Consider the following 19,437-nt stretch of genomic DNA (forward strand, 5'->3'; position numbering starts at 1 on the left):
CTATTCAATATTTAAGGATCAATTTCTTTTCAACTAATTTGTTTTGGATCAAATCCTCTGCTGTCAACATGTATAAAGCTAATATAATAAATTTAGTAAGTCTTATAACAGGCTTAAACAACTAATTTCAGTTATTATTGAAAGCATATTAAGTTAATAAAGAGTACTTCTTTGCACAGGAGGAAAAAATGCTTCTAGGTATAAAGTTTGTGTATTTCAATTTAACTCTAAAGTAAAAGGCTGATGGAGTGGAAGTCAGGGGAGGTTTAAGCTAGCAGTTAAGTGGTTCAGATATAAACAGAAGGAAGAGCCTCTAGATAATCTTTCAGCTGACTTTCATATTTATGCACAATTTCTACTTGTGTATGAGTTTAGGGCATTTGATTACCTTACAAATATTAGTATCATCAAATCTGTTTTCTTCCTAGAAGAATCCACTTGTATATAAGAATTAGGTTTGTAATTTTTTCATTACAATAATTATAAAAGAATGATTCTCATGAAACTTCATTTCCCCAAGACACTAGTCATTTATTTTCAAGTTTCCAAGTCATCTACCCAACTATTAATAAAATAAAATGTAAAAAAATAACTGACCTCAGATAAGTTTCAAAAGCACCTTCTCATAAAGTTCAGTTCACAAACACCCCAAATAGTTGACTCTGTCTTCTGATGGTTAGTATTTATAAGAAAGTTTAGAGAATCAGTGCAGGAGAGAAGGATATGGCCAAATTCTGTATTTAGGATACTGTGTTCTGTATTTTCCTCTTGTTTAATCATTCTGCATATTAGTTCCAAGCAACCTGCTTAATTTGTTCTAAATTTTCCCCAACTTATTTGACACAGAACTTATAACTATCTCTCAAAACTAGAGTTAGCAAATACTTTGAGAACTGCTCGTCTGGCTGCATTCTACAGATTGACAGGTTCAGAATCCTAGTGAAAATATAAAACCACCTTGGTTATAGAGATCCCATAACTCCTGCTGACCATTAAGAGTTCACAAATCATCTATTTATTACTCCATTTTAGAATCTCATCAAGAGTTGATGTTCTATCTTACAATTTGCAGAATCTACTTTTTGCCTTTTGATTAACAAGGTATCTGCCAGTCTCTAACCTTTGAGTACCTTAATAATTTCTTTATAATTCTGCAAGGCTTAGTAACAGCAATTTATTAAGTTTACCCATCAAGTTCTTAATGAGAATTTGGGAGTTGGGGGTAAAGGGGTATCTTAAAGCATTTGAGAGAAGAAAATGCAGACAAGCCTCATTACCTTTGGGACCAGCAACTTGAAAGCTGTCAGGGACAAATATTGATCCTTTTACATCAGTGGGAGGTGCATAATAGAATTACTTGAGGAATTATTTGAGAATTCATGGCACCACTGGGGTTAAGACCCCAGGTATGCATGCATAGTCTGAAAAGCTCCCCAGGTGATTCTGATAAACATTTCTAGAAAATCCTTGTTTTGGATAATATGTTCCTCACTGTAATCTTTTACAATAAGCACAACGTAACTGTTATTTGTGATAAAGACAGTGAAGACCTCCAAGCTTTTCAGCTTTTTTCATTCTGTTTCAGGCCACGGGTCTGTGGTATTTTCCTTTGAGTACACTGCACTCTGATTTCCTGAATAGCACTTTAGGGCTCTCTATCATTATTCCTCCATCTGGCTTATCAGAATTAAGATGGGAGGTCTATTTCCCCCCAAGGTACACATTTCTTCCACTTGATCAACCAATACTTCCTCTGTGGTTAAATTTAAGTTTCAAAGAGCAGTTGTCTTAACTTTTTTTCTTCTTCTCAGGAGTAGGGAAACAACAAATGCACCAGAAAGTCTTGATGGGAGTATTTTAGGACATTCTTCAGTGGATTACATTTCCTAATAGGGTCTGGTGTTGGCCTCTGTGAGTTCGGTTGCCTTACTGGTTGCCTTAAACTATCCATTGATAGTCCCCTGGCTAGACAGGCTGTAGTATCCTCCCCTAAATCTCTCTCCCTTCTCCTTTTGTCCTCAGAGCAATCTACTACAGAGACACCTTGTTGTCTGTACCTCTTCTAGATATGCAGCACTACACTACCTCATCTCTTACAGATTCTGTTTCTTCTAACTATATTATCCTTTCTGTCACTATATCCCAGTAGTTTTTCTCCACCAACTCTTGACCATATATATTAAAATACATTCTTTTTTTTTTTTTTTTTTTTTTGCGGAGCACAGGCTCCAGACGCGCAGGCCCAGCGGCCATGGCTCACGGGCCCAGCCGCTCCGCGGCATGTGGGATCCTCCCGGACCGGGGCACGAACCCATGTCCCCTGCATCAGGCAGGCGGACTCTCAACCACTGCGCCACCAGGGAAGCCCTAAAATACATTCTTTATTATTCCTCTTCAGTGAATTTTCTGAGACTTTAAGTATAATTTTTAATCTCTGGGAAATTAAAACTTATTCTTTTTATATCTTACAGTTTTCAGAGATCATAGTTTTTTAAAGAAAAAATACAGAATTCATTTTGGTGACTTAAAATAAGATATAATTTAGATAATTATTTTATCCTTTCAAATAAGACCTCCTACATTTAATTGACTAATAGTTTAAGCACAGGTTACTATGCTTAACTTATTTAGGTTTATGTGAATCTGAAATAATACCATTAAGTTTTCAGTTGTCTTAGCAACATCAAAGGAAAAGGACTAGTTAAATGCCACCTTTGCTCCTAAACTACCAAGAGCTAAGACACATACAAATTTTATGGCAAGTAATCTAAAACTCTTCTAAAAATGATTAACTGTTATTCTATCCAACAAGAAAACAAATACAACAGATCTATCTAATTAGTTAAGACACCAGATACTCGTCATGCAGTTTCAGCATCTAGTAACAAACCTCTAAGCTTTAAAACTGTTTCACAACTTCTAAGTACTAATAATACACTTTAAAAGGTTGATACCGACTTTAAACTACATATAGAAGTACCAGAGTACACAATTAACAAGTAAATGTGCATAAACACCGAAGAAAGAGTCTCAAGTCTAATTTTGGAGCTCAACCTGGCAGTCTCCAAAGATTTATCTCCAAAGCAAAGCCATTAGCATAACTTTTAAAAAATAGAATTTTTCATGTGTCAAAACGTGATTGACTGAATTGGCCCAAGGAACAAGTTATCTTTTTATCTTTTCAAAAATTAAGACTGCAAAATGTAACCATTAGAAATTGAAACAAAAACAAGCATTTCAGAATAGTTCTTTCAGTACCTTCAAATTCTGACAAAATACAGGACAGTAAAAAAATTAAATATGCCAATTTTGCTTACTGCTATCAGGTTTTTAAAAATTTCCATTTTTTGGTCCATATTCAGTAAATAATAAAATTAAACTTTTCATATCTGAGTTAAGAGCTCTAGGGTATTCCTTAAAAAGAAATAATGTAATCATAAATTAAAATGTTAAGATAGTTCAAAGTAACAAATCCATAATCAATACCATTAATGGTGATGTTCCTTAAACTTACATTTTAATGTTTCCCTTAATGAGCGTGTCTAAATATAAATATATACATATTTTTTGGTTGTTGTTAATAATACCCACAATCCACCCCAAACACATCCATGGACTTTATTAAATCCAAGTAAGTAGCCTAAAATGTTGGTTGCAATGCCAGAAATGGCCAGATTAAAAATAAAGTAATTGCTGATGAAAAATGCTCTTCCGTTTATTCTCAACTATGTTTGTTATATGTGCTTTTTAAATTATTTAACAAAAAAATGACCTTTAAAATATATAATTTCACGTCTCAAAGTTAATTTGAAAGAACTGTGTAACATTTCATTTGAAAATAAGTTTCAGCAGATATATGCAAGATTCCTACATGAGTTGTAAATCTGTCATCAAAACCATCACATTTTAGTATTTTTAAAGGGGAATTCAATATAGGAGATTTTTTCTGCATTATGCAACTGATTAAAGACAGCACTTTTACATGTAAAAATAATTTACACTAAAAAACTCAGGTGCAAAAAGTCTGATACTCTGTTTATCAAAATAACAAGAACAAAATGAGCAATGATAAAATAGCAAAAGTCATTACAAAAAATAGTAAATTCCTATTTAAATTCCTGTGTTCATAGGTTAAAAATGTTTATCAATTAACTATATCACAGATCGTAGATACTTTAAGCTATAATATAGAAAGGTAACATGGGATATTTGAAATTCAAGTTGTACTTACCAAAATAGTTTTAACCTGAGTCTCTGACATCTTCAGAAATGTACTTGACAATAATGTATGATAAAGTATAGTTAATATTTAGTAGTATAATTCAAAGTTAGTTTTCTTTGACTTGCTCTAAATACTGCTTCTTCTTAAATGTTTGAGTAAAACTATAAATATTTATTACACTTTTGGGGCCAAGTTCTCTAAACACAAGGGAGTGTCTGAATTAAAAGCTGTTACTTTTTCCTGCTATACAAACATATGAGGATGTCTTTCATGTTCAAAATACCTCTGATTTAATCTTATTTTCACATTTCATGTTATTTTAACACAAATGCAAAGGTCAAAAGATTATCATATATACACACCCACTGAAGAATTTAATACAATCTCACTAAAGAATATCAACTTAATCACCTCCTCCTATAAATATTTTCTTTTTATTTATTTTGTGTTTAGAAGTCGCAGTTTTAAGTACTATTAACAGAAAATACATAACAAAAGCTTCCTAACAAGTGAAAAAAATAATTATAAATGCTGGAAAAATTGGCCTCATTGACATATTTACAGACTTTTATTTAATACATATTCCATTTGAAATTTATTATATGACATTTATACAAGCATTAACATTTCCAAATCACTGTGCATAGTGAGCACTTCAGTTCTTTATTGTCTATATCATTGAAAGTCACTCAGTTTGTGAAGGCAATACTGACAAGCTTTAAAAATGGTCAGTCTGAGATGTTATTAACATACTGTTCTGCTCCTTTGCCTATAGATGTTTCTGCGGAATAAGTGTCCTTATGCTTATTTTTCCCTTTGTTCTGATCTTCGTGCAACTTTAGAATTATGTTTCGGATTTCTTCCCTTTTTGTTCTCATTCTTGGGGTAGGAAACCAGTTTGCCAAGTTCATAGGCAGTTCAAAATTGACAATTGGATTCTGAAAATAAAAACATTAAATACGCCTTAGAAAACTATAATAAAAATTATCTTGGTTTCAATCACAAAAGCATTCCAGAGAAGAAATGAAAAAAATCAGTAACATGTAATCAGTACTTACTCATTATCTATTCTATGAAGGCACTGTGCTGGGCACTGGAGATGTAAGACAAGACAGTTTCTGCCTACAGATCTTACAGTCTAGATCAGGGGTCAGCAAACTACAGCTAGTGGGCCACCTTCTGCCTATTGCCTGTTCTTGTAAATAAAGCCTTATTGGAACACACCCACAGTAACTCATCTACATGCTGCCTGTGGATGCTTTCTTTCATGCCACAATAGCAGAACCGAGTGTAGAGACCGTATGGCCGCAGAGTCTGAAATATTTACTACCTGACTACCTGGTGCCTTATAAAAGAGATGGCTAACCCCCGTCGAGATAGACAGATAACTCAACAATTAAAACAATGAATATGACAAGTATTAAGGCAGGAGAAGCAGAGAGTCCTATGCGAATACATATCTAAGGGCTTAGCACAATTTCAAGAAGTGATGTTTACGCTAAGACCTGAAGAATGAGTAGGAATTAGCCAAATGGGAATGATGGAAGCAACAGGGAAGAGTATTCCAGGTAAGGAAATATGTACCAACGCCTGGAGGCAAGAGACCACATGACACAACACGAGAGGCTGAATGACATCCAAGGGGATGGTGTGTAGAATGCTGGAGTGAGAACGGTAGAAATGTGGCTAGAAGCTTGCACAGGAGTTGGATGATGCGGGCCACGTGAAGGAGTCTGGTCTTCAACTCAAGAATAACAGGAAGCCATTATAAGATTTACAGCAGAAAAGCAACACAATTAGATTTGGGTTTTGGGAAAACTGTGAAAAATACAAGGCAAGAGGCCACGTCAGAGGTTGGTGCAGCAGTTTGGAGTAGTGACGCTAATGAAATGGACTTAGAAAGTGGTAGCAGGGGTAAATAACTGAACGTAAGTGACACTAAGTGACAGAATTCACAGGGCTTATGGCACCATGGGTGGTGAATGAAGAAGAGGAAGAAGTCAAGGTAACTGTAAAGAATATCCAAGAGAGCCCAGAGATAAACCCACACACATATGGTCACCTTATTTTTGATAAAGGAGGCAAGAATATATAGTGGAGAAAAGACAGCCTCTTCAATAAGTGGTGCTGGGAAAACTGGACAGCTACATGTAAAAGTATGAGATTAGAACACTCTCTAACACCATACACAAAAATAAACTCAAAATGGATTAAAGACCTAAATGTGGGCTTCCCTGGTGGCGCAGTGGTTGAGAGTCCGCCTGCCGATGCAGGGGACGCGGGTTCGTGCCCCGGTCCGGGAGGATCCCACATGCCGCGGAGCGGCTGGGCCCGTGAGCCATGGCCGCTGAGCCTGTGCGTCCGGAGCCTGTGCTCCGCAACGGGAGAGGCCACAACAGTGAGAGGCCCACGTACTGAAAAGAAAAAAAAAAAAAAAACCTAAATGTAAGGCCAGGCACTATCAAACTCTTAGAGGAAAACACAGGAAGAACACTCTTTGACATAAATCACAGCAAGATCTTTTTTGACCCACCTCCTAGAATAATGGAAATAAAATCAAAAATAAACAAATGGGCTTAAAAGCTTTTGCACAGCAAAGGAAACCATAAACAAGACAAAAAGACAACCCTCAGAAGGGGAGAAAATATTTGCAAATGAAGCAACTGACAAAGGATTAATCTCCAAAATTTACAAGCAGCTCATGCAGCTCAATATCAAAAAAACAAACCCAATCCAAAAATGGGCAGAAGACCTAAGTAGACATTTCTCCAAAGAAGATACACAGATTGCCAACAAACACATGAAAGGACATGCTCAACATCACTAATCATTAGAGAAATGCAAATCAAAACTACAATGAGGTATCACCTCACACCAGTTAGAATGGGCATCATCAGAAAATCTACAAACAATAAATGCTGGAGGGCTTCCCTGGTGGCACAGTGGTTAAGAATCCGCCTGCCAATGCAGGGGACACGGGTTCAAGCCCTGGTCTGGGAAGATCCCACATGCCGCGGAGCAAGCCTGTGCGCCACAACTACTGAGCCTGCACTCTAGAGCCCGCGAGGCACAGCTACTGAGCCCGCGTGCCTAGAGCCTGTGCTCCGCACAAGAGAAGTCACTGCAATGAGAAGCCCGCATACCGCAATGAAGAGTAGCCCCTGCTCGCTGCAACTAGAGAAAGTCCGTATGCAGCAACGAAGACCCAATGCAGCCAAAAATAAATAAATAAAATAAATTTAAGAAAAAAATGCTGGAGGGTGTGGAGAACAGGGAACCCTCTTGCACTGTTGGTGGGAATGTAAATTGATACAGCCACTATGGAGAACAGTATGGAGGTTCCTTAAAAAACTACAAATAGAACTGCCATATGACCCAGCAATCCCACTGCTGGGCATATACCCTGAGAAAACTATAATTCAAAAAGTCATGTACCACAATGTTCACTGTAGCTCTATTTACAATAGCCAGGACATGGAAGCAATCTAAGTGTCCATCGACAGATGAATGGATAAAGAAGATGTGGCACATATATACAATGGAATATTACTCAGCCATAAAAAGAAATGAAATTGAGTTATCTGTAGTGAGGTGGATGGACCTAGTGTCTGTCATACAGAGTGAAGTAAGTCAGAAAGAGAAAAACAAATACCATATGCTAACACATATATATATGGAATCTAAAAAAAAAAAAAAAAGGTTCTGCAGAACATAGGGGCAAGGACAGGAATAAAGACGCAGACACAGATAATGGACTTGAGGACACGAGGAGGGGGAAGGGTAAGCTGGGACAAAGTGAGAGAGTGGCAGGGACATATATACACTACCAAATGTAAAATAGATAGCTAGTGGGAAGCAGCCGCATAGCACAGGGAGATCAGCTCGGTGCTTTGTGACCACCTAGAAGGGTGGGATAGGGAGGGTGGGAGGGAGATGCAAGAGGGAAGAGATATGGGGACATATGTATATGTATAACTGATTCACTTTGTTATACAGCAGAAACTAGCACACCACTGTAAAGCAATTATACTCCAATAAAGATGTTAAAAAAAAAAAAAAGAATATCCAGGGGAGGTGTGCGTGGTATTGTACCTCTGAAGTCAAAGGAAGAATGTGTTATGTGGAAGGAATAAAAGTGTCAAATGGTGCTGCGAGGTCAGGAACAATTTCAATATAAGGGTGAGGGTCAAGCCGGATTATGGAGATTTGAGAAGCAAATAGGATTTGTGGAAATGAAGACAATGAATATAAACACTTGTCCAGAAATGTATCTGTGAAGGGGAGAAAAGAAGGTAAAAGATATAGCCCGAATCATGGGGGAGATTTCTTAAGGTAGAAAGAGCCAGTGGAGAGGAAGTGATTAGTGAGGAGTGATGAGGTCAGCAAGCCTTGGATTTGATGGAGTGTGGTCTTTTTTATTTTATGCCTTAAAAATTCTCCAATTTAAGAGGTTTTGCTCCTTGGAATAAGTTTTGAAACAATAGTTTTCAATCTCTTCAAAATATTTGCTTATTGTGTTTTTTACACTAACATGAGATCAAACACACCATTTTATTATTTATTAAATCAGATCCAACAAACTGAAACCCACCTCAAAAAAGCTCTCTACATACTGCAATACGTATACACCACAATCACTGAAGTTGTTTTGCTGGGGTACTTTTGGATTAGAGCCTTTCATAACATCTTTGGAAAAACTTCTTTTGCTTCCTTTTTTAACTTCCCATTCGACCTCTAAATACCTGCAATGATGTGTATATAGTAAGAATATATACATACATATAAATATACATAGTTCCTCATTCCCACCAGAATACAAAGTACAGGTAGAGTTCTGAACTTACTCTCTTAGAACTTTTACCACATTTGACCGAGAAGGGCCTCTGAGTGAGTCCATCAGTAGGATACAAGGTCTGTAGGGTAGAAATGACCACATATAAATACTTTATAATGTTTAAAAGGCATAAAAAGATGTACATTAACAATAAAATTTCAAACCTTAAAAATTCACTTTGTATGACTCAGTAAAACTTGTTGGGGGGGATAACACCCTAATAATACTTAACTATCCATGGTTATATTAAATACTGAATTACAGAGTAATAATTTAACCATATCTAAGTTATGAATATAAATATAGTTCACCAAAGTTCCTAAAAACACTTCAAAATTTAGTAGAAAGTCAAAACAATTCTGAAAATTTGAACATCTCCATATTCCAAATTACCAAAAGTGAGACCACACAAAAGTAGAAGAAAAATAATCCCATTTTTAACTAAAATCTATTTTAGATAAAAAAAAAATCAGGTAATCTTCACATAAAAGAATTAGTTTAGAATCCAGTGTTTTGGGCGAGGTTCCACTTCAGAACACTCAGTATAAATAATACTCAACTTTTAAAATTTTGTTGTTAAACCCAAATAAGTGAGGAAGTCTAATGTAGTGCAAAAAGTCCTGAAATGATTAAAGATCTAGGTTCTTCCGGCTAACATTTTATGGGATTTGGAAAAAATCTTTCAACTGCTCTAGGTCTCTATGTTTTCCTTTATAAATGAAGTTTGCTTTTCAAATGCTATTAATGGAGTTTCAGACAAGATTTCCTACAAAAAGTCAAAAGAGATGAAGTCTAGAAATAGGTACTACTTCATTGCCTAAGAAGTCTGCAGACCCTGGCAAGATCTCAGAAACATGTACTTCTGAGGACCAAAATAGACTCACTCTCAACTTGGGGTTTCCATCTGTTTTTTGGGGTTTTTTTGCTGCACCATGACTTGTGGGATCTTAGTTCCCCAACTAGGGATTGAACCCACACCCTCAGCAGTGAGAGCGCAGAATCCTAACCACTGGACTGCCAGGGAATTCCCTGGGTTTCCCACCTGGAACATGTTCCTTAGGACTGCCTTAAGTCACTCCACAGCCTTCACACAGTAGCTATGGAACCAGTGTAAACTCCAATTCCCATGTTACTGATGTGAATTTGAATGACATTCTTTGTCCTTCCCTGCTCCAAATCACTATATATCCAAAAGTAGTAGTGGTTTTCTATGCACATGTACAGACATGAAAAATGGGCAAATGGAGAACTGAAATAATTTCCATTCTCCCCAACTCAAACCTTGGACATTGGGCAGGACCTAATTTTCCTCACTGACTCTGAAAGCTTCTGTGATTTTTGCTTAAATACCTGTTTTAGTTAAAACAGTATGGTTAATGTTTTATTCTAAGAGGGTACGTGTATAAAAATTATCATGTAGGGTCTTCCCTGGTGGCACGGTGGTTTAAGAATCCGCCTGCCAATGCAGGGGACATGGGTTTAAGCCCTGGTCTGGGAAGATCCCACATGACACGGAGCACCTAAGCCCGTGCGCCACAACTACTGAGCCCACACGTCTAGAGCCCATGCTCCGCAACAAGAGAAGCCACTGCAATGAGAAGCCTGTGAACCGCAATGAAGAGCAGCCTGCTCGCTGCAACTAAAGAAAGCACGCGCACAGCAATGAAGACCCAATGCAGCAAAAAATAAGTAAATAAAATTAAAAAAAAAAGAGTAACAGTTAAAAAAAAAACTATCACGTAGTTTGCAAGATGTACGGTTAATGCTTACTGTTTACAGATAGTAGGCTTTAAATGCCACTGTCCTATTTCAGAATTGCAGTTATCATCGGCAAGGAATCCATCATCACTGCTGTCATCCTATAAAAGAGAGCTTACTGTTAGTATTGAAAATATACAATCTAAATGACTAATACCGTAACAAAATAGCACTATTGAGGATAAAAATCCTTGTAGCAAATATGTAAAAAATATTTTTCTATTTAGGTGATCAGACATTAGAAAATGTGTTATGTCATTCGATTCCAATGATGTAACACTACAACACAGGCATCTTAATGAAAGAAACCATCAATCAGAGGTCTAAGAAAACTTGTTACATCTATTTACTCAATCTAAATTTTTGAAGACTAAGTATATCATGACTGATTCTTCTCTAGTCAAACATTTATGGCTCTGATTTTAGGTATTTTTACAAAAATTTAATTTGTTGGCTAAAACAACTGTTTTCACAATAGGACATGAGTGACTTATATTTATCATCTTTTCACACAAAAATTTTTTTCATATCAGAAACATTTAAAGGGTTTTTGGAAACACTGTTTTACTTGACAAAACCCTTTACCCGCTTCACTCGAGAGAAGACAGCTTTATGATAGTGTGTCTTATTCTACCGATTATCTTGAATGTAAAACAAGCAAAGCTTTTTTTGTCCTGTGGGAAAGCTTCTGGCAACCTTTTGAATGAAACAGTCAACAGTAGGAATAATAAAAGTAGTAATACACAGTTAGATTAACTAGTTCACGTAACTGCTATGACCAAAAAGGAGCATATGAAGTGCTCATTATAAACCTTGAGTGTAATCCAGACATGTGTCTGTATATATTAGAAAGAAAAACTGTATTTCATAGCCACACACTGTAGACCAAGGGACATCACAAAAATGTTTTTTGTTCACAAGAGGATTGAGCAAAAAGGAAAAATGGTGCAGTACAAAGTTATCTTTACTACTAGATAAACTCAAAGTTTGTCTTAACAACTAAGGAAGAGGCAGAAAAAGGAAATGGAATAAGCTTTTCTCTCAGTAGAAAATGCCTGTTTAACTGAAGTTATAAAATATTTTCAAAAATGTACTTTATTCTTGGTGTTAATAAAGCTTATTAGGGCAAACGAGACTCTAAGAAAATATGAGAATCGACCTATGTTAATTTTGACTAAATATGATCTGCTCCTGCCATGATGCATACACAGATTAGATGAAAGAAAAAATCATTAGACAGGTGGCAAAAATAGTGTAATTCTGCTGCGTTCGTGCACCACACACCACATAATCGAAAATGTGAACACTTGCCTCCTGAGTGTTAAGACCGAAGGTTAAGCACGGCGCACAAATGCTTTAAAAGAGCAACGGAAAGGGGTGCAGTAGGGGTGGTGGGCGGTCGCTGGGTCGCGGCGGGAGGATCCATTTCACATGGAAACTTTCCACGGTGGGTGATATTAGTTTAGTCCTCAATGGCAAACTAAACAAACAAACAAAAACCCCAAAACAAAAAATGAAACAACGTTCATACATCTATCCCGGCAACTTCTGAACTGAAAACCAAATTTGTGTTGTGAGATGAGATCCAAATCCAGAAGGCACAAGTTAACCGTTTGAAGGAATCGCCTATAAAAATCTAAAGAAAAACTTTTAATTATATAAAATACTAGAACTTTTTGCCAAGCGTTAGGTTTCACCTGGTTATCCTGATCTGCTGAGAAGTCGATGAGTTCATCTTCAAGCATTTTACTACCTTCAGCTGATTCATCACTGTAGTTTAGTCTGATTTTGCTTAAGCCATCTGTATCAATAAGAAACATTACATAATTTTTAAAAAGAGCACGCACATAACTTATAGTACATGGTGTTAAAATTAATGCTAGTAATTAATTGCATAGTAATTACGAATACAAAATCTGTCTTAGCATGTAAATATCACAAGTATAAAATAAGTTACTTTTAAATAAAAAAACCTGGATTATGTCATCTACAGAGTTGTTTCTACTACTCAGATCCTAAAATGTATTAAACTTTAAACACTATGTATCAGTTATATTATTAAATACTTATGTGTATTTAAATACATGTATATATATATATAAAGATTTTGTGCTAGGTATGCTAGGTATCTTTAATAACAGAAGCTACAATAGTTTGAAAACAACTCAATTGTTCAATAACAGGAATGGTTAGCAAATGTAGAACATAAAATGAAATACTGTGTACACTAGAGAAATTAAAATTGTGAAAATATGGAAAATTATACAAGTTAAAAAAACACGATTAAAACAAAGTAAAACAGGCTTGCTTTTGCACAAATAATTTTAAAAATACAAAAATGAAAATAATTATGTTAGCATAGTAGTTATGGATGAGTTCCTCAACTCTGTATATTTTTCCTTCATGTTTGGTAATATTCACAGACTTTTCAACAAAATAAAATGACACAAGCCAACGTAGGTGCTGGTAGTATGAAAATAAATGACTCGTAGAAATATTTGAAATGAATTCTTTTAAAGGTCTGTTTCAAGAATCTAAATCCTTAAAAATCAATGATTTTCTTAAAGAAACAGAAGATTTACCAGAAAATAATGAAAACTGAGCAGGAACTTTGATGCCAAATATTGTTTATTATAGAGCATACCATTTCCAAGTTTTTAAAAGCATGACTTCAAGGTATTTTAAACAGGATTTAACTTATTTTGGTACAAGTTATTAAAAGGGCAAAAGAATACGAATATAAGCAAGACAGGATGGGAAAACAGCAATATAAAAGTGCTCCTGGAAAAATACATTTAACATATATAAAAGTCTAAACGTTGTGATCGAAAACATACTATTTGAAATAATAAAGCACGCAAAGAAAACCTTTTCAATTTATCTCTTTCAAAAGTCTGTATTTTTATGCTTTCTTGAAGCAAAAACACCTATATTTAAATAAAATTTGTCCAAATCCTCAGGCAATTAAGAGCTAGTCACTACAATCAAGTTATTTTTGCAGCGAAGTATTCCTGTCTATACCTATCTATTACACAGAAATTGTGTCATATAAACATGAACCTTATACAAATGAAATATGTGTGCACTGCAAAAAAGGAGAAAAGTAATTTAAATAGTGTAGTCAATTTCTTCAACTATTTCGTTCAGTAAACAAATGCCCTAGTATAAATTGAGGCAATAACTCAATCAGCTGTTCTCCCAATCAGTCCCATTTCCTGAGTTTTTCTCACATAGTGAGATCACCTGAAGATGCCAAACCAAGCGTGATTCTAGAGTTTAAAAATACACATTTTTCATGTACCATACAGAGCAAGACAACTATTTTCAAATGGTGCCCAACTGAAAAAACACCAAATCAAAGTAGTGATAACAGACATTATTCTCCTACAGTTGACCTTAAAAACCTAATCCCCGTGGCAAGATACAACTCCACTTATATACTGCAGCATGTCAACCGACATCAGTCAACACTCTGACTGTACGTGTTCAACGGTTAAAATTACGTTAAATGCTTTATTTAAGTCCTGTCAACGATACTACCAGACCAAATAGAAATAAATCACTAAGATATTAATCATAATCACAAAAATTTTTACAAGCTCTCCTTATCCTCATTTCTGATACGTCATCATTTTATCTAGGATAGACTGCTTAGCCATGCTCTCCAAGGCAGTAAAGGCTCCTCTAGAGACCACTCTCATTCAATGTACTTTTGGGTGAGTGATGCCTTGGAAATATCTGATGAAAGATATGAGAGCTCGTTCCTGAAAAATACAGACCCATTCTAGAGAACTATTTTTCAAACTGTGGGACACTATGGCCACTGGATTAAGATAAGCATTGAAAAAGAATAGAAAAATGCCAGTGTATCACACACAATAAAGGTAAATTAATTTCCTTTAAGGAAGATATAGTCGATACAGTTACACACATACTAAAAACAAAACAAATGCACAAACTATAATTTTTAAAAGAAGAATAAACAGATATTATAAAAGGGCAAACTACATAAAACAGATATTCTTTACTTTGGTCTCCATTAGGATTTATGGGTATATTTACTCAAATTTAACTGGTTACTTCTCAACTAGAACATTAACTTGTAGAGAGAGCCACCAGGAATTTCTGGGGTTTGTGTGTATGAAGGAAGTCTTAAGGCTTTGTTTGTCCCATTGCTCTAAGACATGCACTTTAATTCATTTTTTTAACTTGAATTCACATTTAACTGTATGAAATTATTGATTAAAAAGGAACTTAAAAAATGTTCTGTGGAGATATAATTCACATACAATTCACCCATTTAAAGTGTACATGTAAGTGGTTTTTGGTATATTTACAAATACTATGTGCAACCATCCCTGGAGTCAACTTGAAAACATTTTCAAGATGTTTTACATCTCAAAAAACCCCACAAAAAACAAACAAAAAAACTCTGTACACTTCAGCTATCACTCCCTTCTCCCCATATTCCTGCCCCATACCCCCAACCAGCCCTAAGCAGCCATTAACCCACTCTACAGATTTTCCTGGGAGATTTCATACAAATGGAATCACATATGAGGTCTTCTATGACTATTTAGCATGCTTTCAAGTTTCATCTATGTAGCATGTATCACTCCTTCATTTCTTTTTATGGCCTAATAATATTCCATTGGATGGATGTATCATGTTTTGATTATCCATTTGTCAGCTGATGAACATCTGGATTGTGTCTACCATTTGGCTATTATGAATAATGCTGCTATAAATGTTCATGCCCAAGTTTTTGTGCGGACATATGTTTTTATTTCTCTTGGGTAATTATCTAGGCGTGGAACTGCTGGATCACATGATAACTCTATGCTTAACGTTTTGAGGAACTGTCACACTGTCTCCCAAAGCAAGCTGTACCATTTTACATTCCCACTAACGACACACGAAGGCCTCAATTTCCGCACATCCTCACCAACACCCGTTAGTATCTGACTTTCTGACCCTAGCCATGCTGTCATGGCTATGAAGAGGCAGCTCTTTGTGGTTTTGACTTACATTTCCTTCATGACTAATGATGTCCAGCATCTTCTCATGTACTAATTGGCAGGACTTTGTTGTTTTCTTATTTTATTTTTATTTTTATTTTTAATGGGGTATAATTGATTTACAATGTTGTGTTAGTTTCAGGTTTACAGCAAAGTGAATCTGTTATATAAATACATATATCCACTCTTTATTAGATTCTTTTCCCATATAGGCCATCACAGAGTATTGTGTAGAGTTCCCTGTGCTGTACAGTAGGTCCTTATTAGTTACCTACTTTATATACAGTAGTGTGTATGCGTCAATCCCAATTTATCCCACCTCCAGGACTTTGTTTTAAAGGCAATGAGAAACAGTGCACACTGCCTTGAAGGCTTAATCTTCAGAGTGCCCATCTACACAATGCTTTCTGTTTAGCAAAATGGTAATTAATCTCTAACGTGGCTATTCACTGCCTCTTTTTATTTTTCTATTCAAGTATTAAAATACTAAAACTGAAAAAAATTAGTCAGAACTTGGTGATTACCTACTTCGCCTAATCTTCATTCCATTTCCTGCCTGCTGAAACAAGACTGGAAAGTCAGCTAGAAAAGGAAGCACACTTGACCCTCGAACAACAAAGGTTTGAACTGCACTGGCCCACCCACACATGGATTTCTTTTCAATAAATACGTAGTACAGTACTACACAATCTGAGGTTGGTTGAATCCAGGGATGCGAACCTGTGGTATGACACGAACGGCTGACTATAAAGTTAGAGGTGGCTTTTTGATTGTCAGAGGGTCAACAACCCTAAACCCCATGTTGTTCAAGCGTCAACTGTATTGATCTGCTTGGCTTTTGATATACTTTTTTGCTTTATCTGCTAAATTTCCCCCTTCTGCCTCTTATCTTATACCCCCTAAAGGGCACAAAGACCAACATCCATATGGCTAATGTCAGCTTTATGCAGCTGAGTCTGTCAAACCAAAAATATTTTTGTAAGAGCGCAGCAACACCTTTCTGACTTCCTAAAATAGTACAGGCTGGTAGAAGTACAGAGTACGTTGAGCATTCACAACTTTTTCTTGAACTTTTGAGTTCAACTTTTGAAAGTTGGACTCAACTTCCTTACTGAGTTCACATAATTTCTTCCATGCCTTATACTGAGTTTTTTCCTCCCAAGAAAATGTATTAGATCTACTCATAGCTTAGTAAGCTTGCTATCTTATATATATAGCATATTATGGGTTTATGAAGTAGACTTTGGGGTTGAAGTGGAAATTATGCAGTTGACTTGATATATAATTTAAGTATTTGAAGAGAAACCTTAGATTTCTATAACAAATGCTAGAAATATGGACCTGATTCAAGGAATAAAACAATTTATTAGAACTGAAGGGAAATAAAAAAGCAGAGGTTGGACCAGTGCCCTTTCTCCCACTGAAAATCATGAAGGAGAGTGAGGAACAGAAACTAGCCTTTAATTTGAATGTCAACAGCTATTTGGAGGAGAAGGCTTTAATTTCTGCCTCTTGCCCCTTGATCTCAATTGCCCATCTGTAAATTGAGAAGATTGAACTAATTTGCCTTACAGATCTAAAACTGTGCAGCTACTGTTTATGCTGAATAATTTCCTACAAAATAAAAATAAGTCCAAGTTCCTATAAATGGAAAACGCAGACCTTGTACTATAATTTTAAAACTTCATTCTCTGTAAGGGTGAGGGGAGGAGACTCACTATAAAGGGGGCACAAGGGAATTTTTTTGAGTAATGGAAAGGTTCTAAATCTTGATTGTTAGAGTGACTACATGACTATACATTTATCAAAGCTCACTGAGCTATACTTATGAGTGAACGTTACTGTAAGTAAATTATACCTCAATAAACCTGACTTAAAAAAAAAAGTGTACCCTGAAATCTTAATCCTATTTCTAAAAATTCCAACTTATTCTAACTCTTTGATTTTTTAAAACATTTAGAAACATACCTGTATGGTGCATAGAACTTAAATATTCATTCTGTAGGCCATTCTCACTTTTAGTCCTATCAACAACTTTCTGGCATGCAGATTCTCCTTTATTCGATTCTTCATTTTCACTTGCAGTATGATTTATTTTTTTCAGACTACATTTCACACTGCTAATGTTTCTCCGATAACGAGGGTCACTTTCTTCCTGTTCATTATTTGAATCAATTACAGCTACACAATGCTTTCTGTTTAGCATCTTCTTAATTACAGGCTTGGCAGCAGAGTTTTGTGAACAACTGTCCATTTCACTGGCTGAAGGAGAAGAAATACAACTGTCCTCTACAGATGAACATTTTTGCGTGACTGTATTTTCATGGTAATGAGGATTAGGTTCATACTTTGGTTTTTCCAAACCAGGGAAACAAATAACAGCCAAAAACCAGTGTGCACTGTAAAAAACAAATGAAACTACTGAATATATTATTAGAAAAATTTATTATATTTGGCAATAAATATTAAATCTTTTTTCTAAAGGTTTTCTAAACAAATTTATTAAGAATGCCCAATTTTTTAAATTCTCAAATTAATCCACTTGTTTATAGAATCATTGATTCATTAACAGAATACAATGTTTATTCAAAAATAACATAATTTTTGTAATAACATAATTTTTGTCAGAACTACATAGCCTGCATTCACTTTTGCAAACAATCCTTTGAACACTTTCTTGCTTTTGGAATGAAAAATTCATTGTTTTCCAGGCAATTTAACAAAATGTAAATTACATCACTGCAATTCATCACTCCCATTTACCTTTCCTTTGCCCTATTTATGCCAAGGACAAACACTATCTAGCCTCAAGATTAAAATGTCTTCAGAAGTCTAATTAGATTTTACAATTTTGAACATTTTCTAAATATTGTAAGTAATAGCTTTTAAAAAATTTTATGTCTGTGTTTTTCTTATTAATGAGGTAGGAACTTCTTAATATTGAAAACATTGAATAATTCTTGTCTCATGCTATACTAAAATAAAATACACTAAATTGAAATAATACATCTAATCTAATCATCATCACAGAATTCCAAGTATTAGTAGAATTCCAGCTATCAAGTGGGTACTCATGATAGAGCTGAATTCAGGTAATACAGTTCCCAGTAGTAGGATATAAGCCATGAGTAAGATGCTGTACAGCTAAAAGTGGCTAATATTCATTAATCTACTTAATTTTATTAAGGGCTTACAGTTTGCTAGGCACAGTGTTATGTGCTGAGATACAATGAACAGGCTATAGATGTCAGATAATTTATTAGCTGAGCTCAATATATGTCATAGAGTAGGGTGTTCAGTAGATATTTGCTGAATGAAAAATGAATGTTGACATAGATAAAAGTTATTCTACATTCTGTTTCTGTAAAATATTAAATTCCCCCAAGGTACTACTAAGAAACAGCACTGTCTGTCTCTTCATCAGAGAGTATGAGTAGAAAAGGTCACAGATGCTGGATTCATTCTCAGTATTGAAAAGGCCAGATAGAGGAATGCCTCTCTCCTCTTCTTAATTATTAATCTCCAGGATCCCAAGGACTTAGGTCAGGCGAGGCTAGGAGAAGAGCAGCACACCATCCTCCTCACTTCATCAATTCTAAGACACA

The 19,437-nt window shown here is 35.4% G+C and overlaps 1 protein-coding gene across 4 annotated transcripts in view; it reads right to left on the reverse strand.

Annotated features, from left to right (window-relative positions):
* Positions 1-4,203: 4,203 nt before the first annotated feature.
* The window catches only part of SENP6 (SUMO specific peptidase 6), a 111,133-nt gene continuing 95,899 nt past the window's right edge, over positions 4,204-19,437 (reverse strand). For all 4 annotated transcript variants that reach the window (XM_081250981.1, XM_081250980.1, XM_081250979.1 and 1 more), the window contains 6 exons: positions 17,801-18,231; positions 12,512-12,615; positions 10,827-10,915; positions 9,067-9,135; positions 8,814-8,964; positions 4,204-5,160 (listed from right to left, as the gene is read on the reverse strand). In XM_081250981.1, the coding sequence (XP_081107107.1) occupies positions 4,951-5,160; positions 8,814-8,964; positions 9,067-9,135; positions 10,827-10,915; positions 12,512-12,615; positions 17,801-18,231 (1,054 nt within the window). In that variant the 3' untranslated portion in view covers positions 4,204-4,950. The remainder of the gene's footprint in view (positions 5,161-8,813; positions 8,965-9,066; positions 9,136-10,826; positions 10,916-12,511; positions 12,616-17,800; positions 18,232-19,437) is intronic.

Source organism: Mesoplodon bidens (genome assembly GCF_964165515.1).
Source record: "Mesoplodon bidens genome assembly, chromosome: 12".
Classification (NCBI taxonomy): domain Eukaryota; kingdom Metazoa; phylum Chordata; class Mammalia; order Artiodactyla; family Ziphiidae; genus Mesoplodon; species Mesoplodon bidens.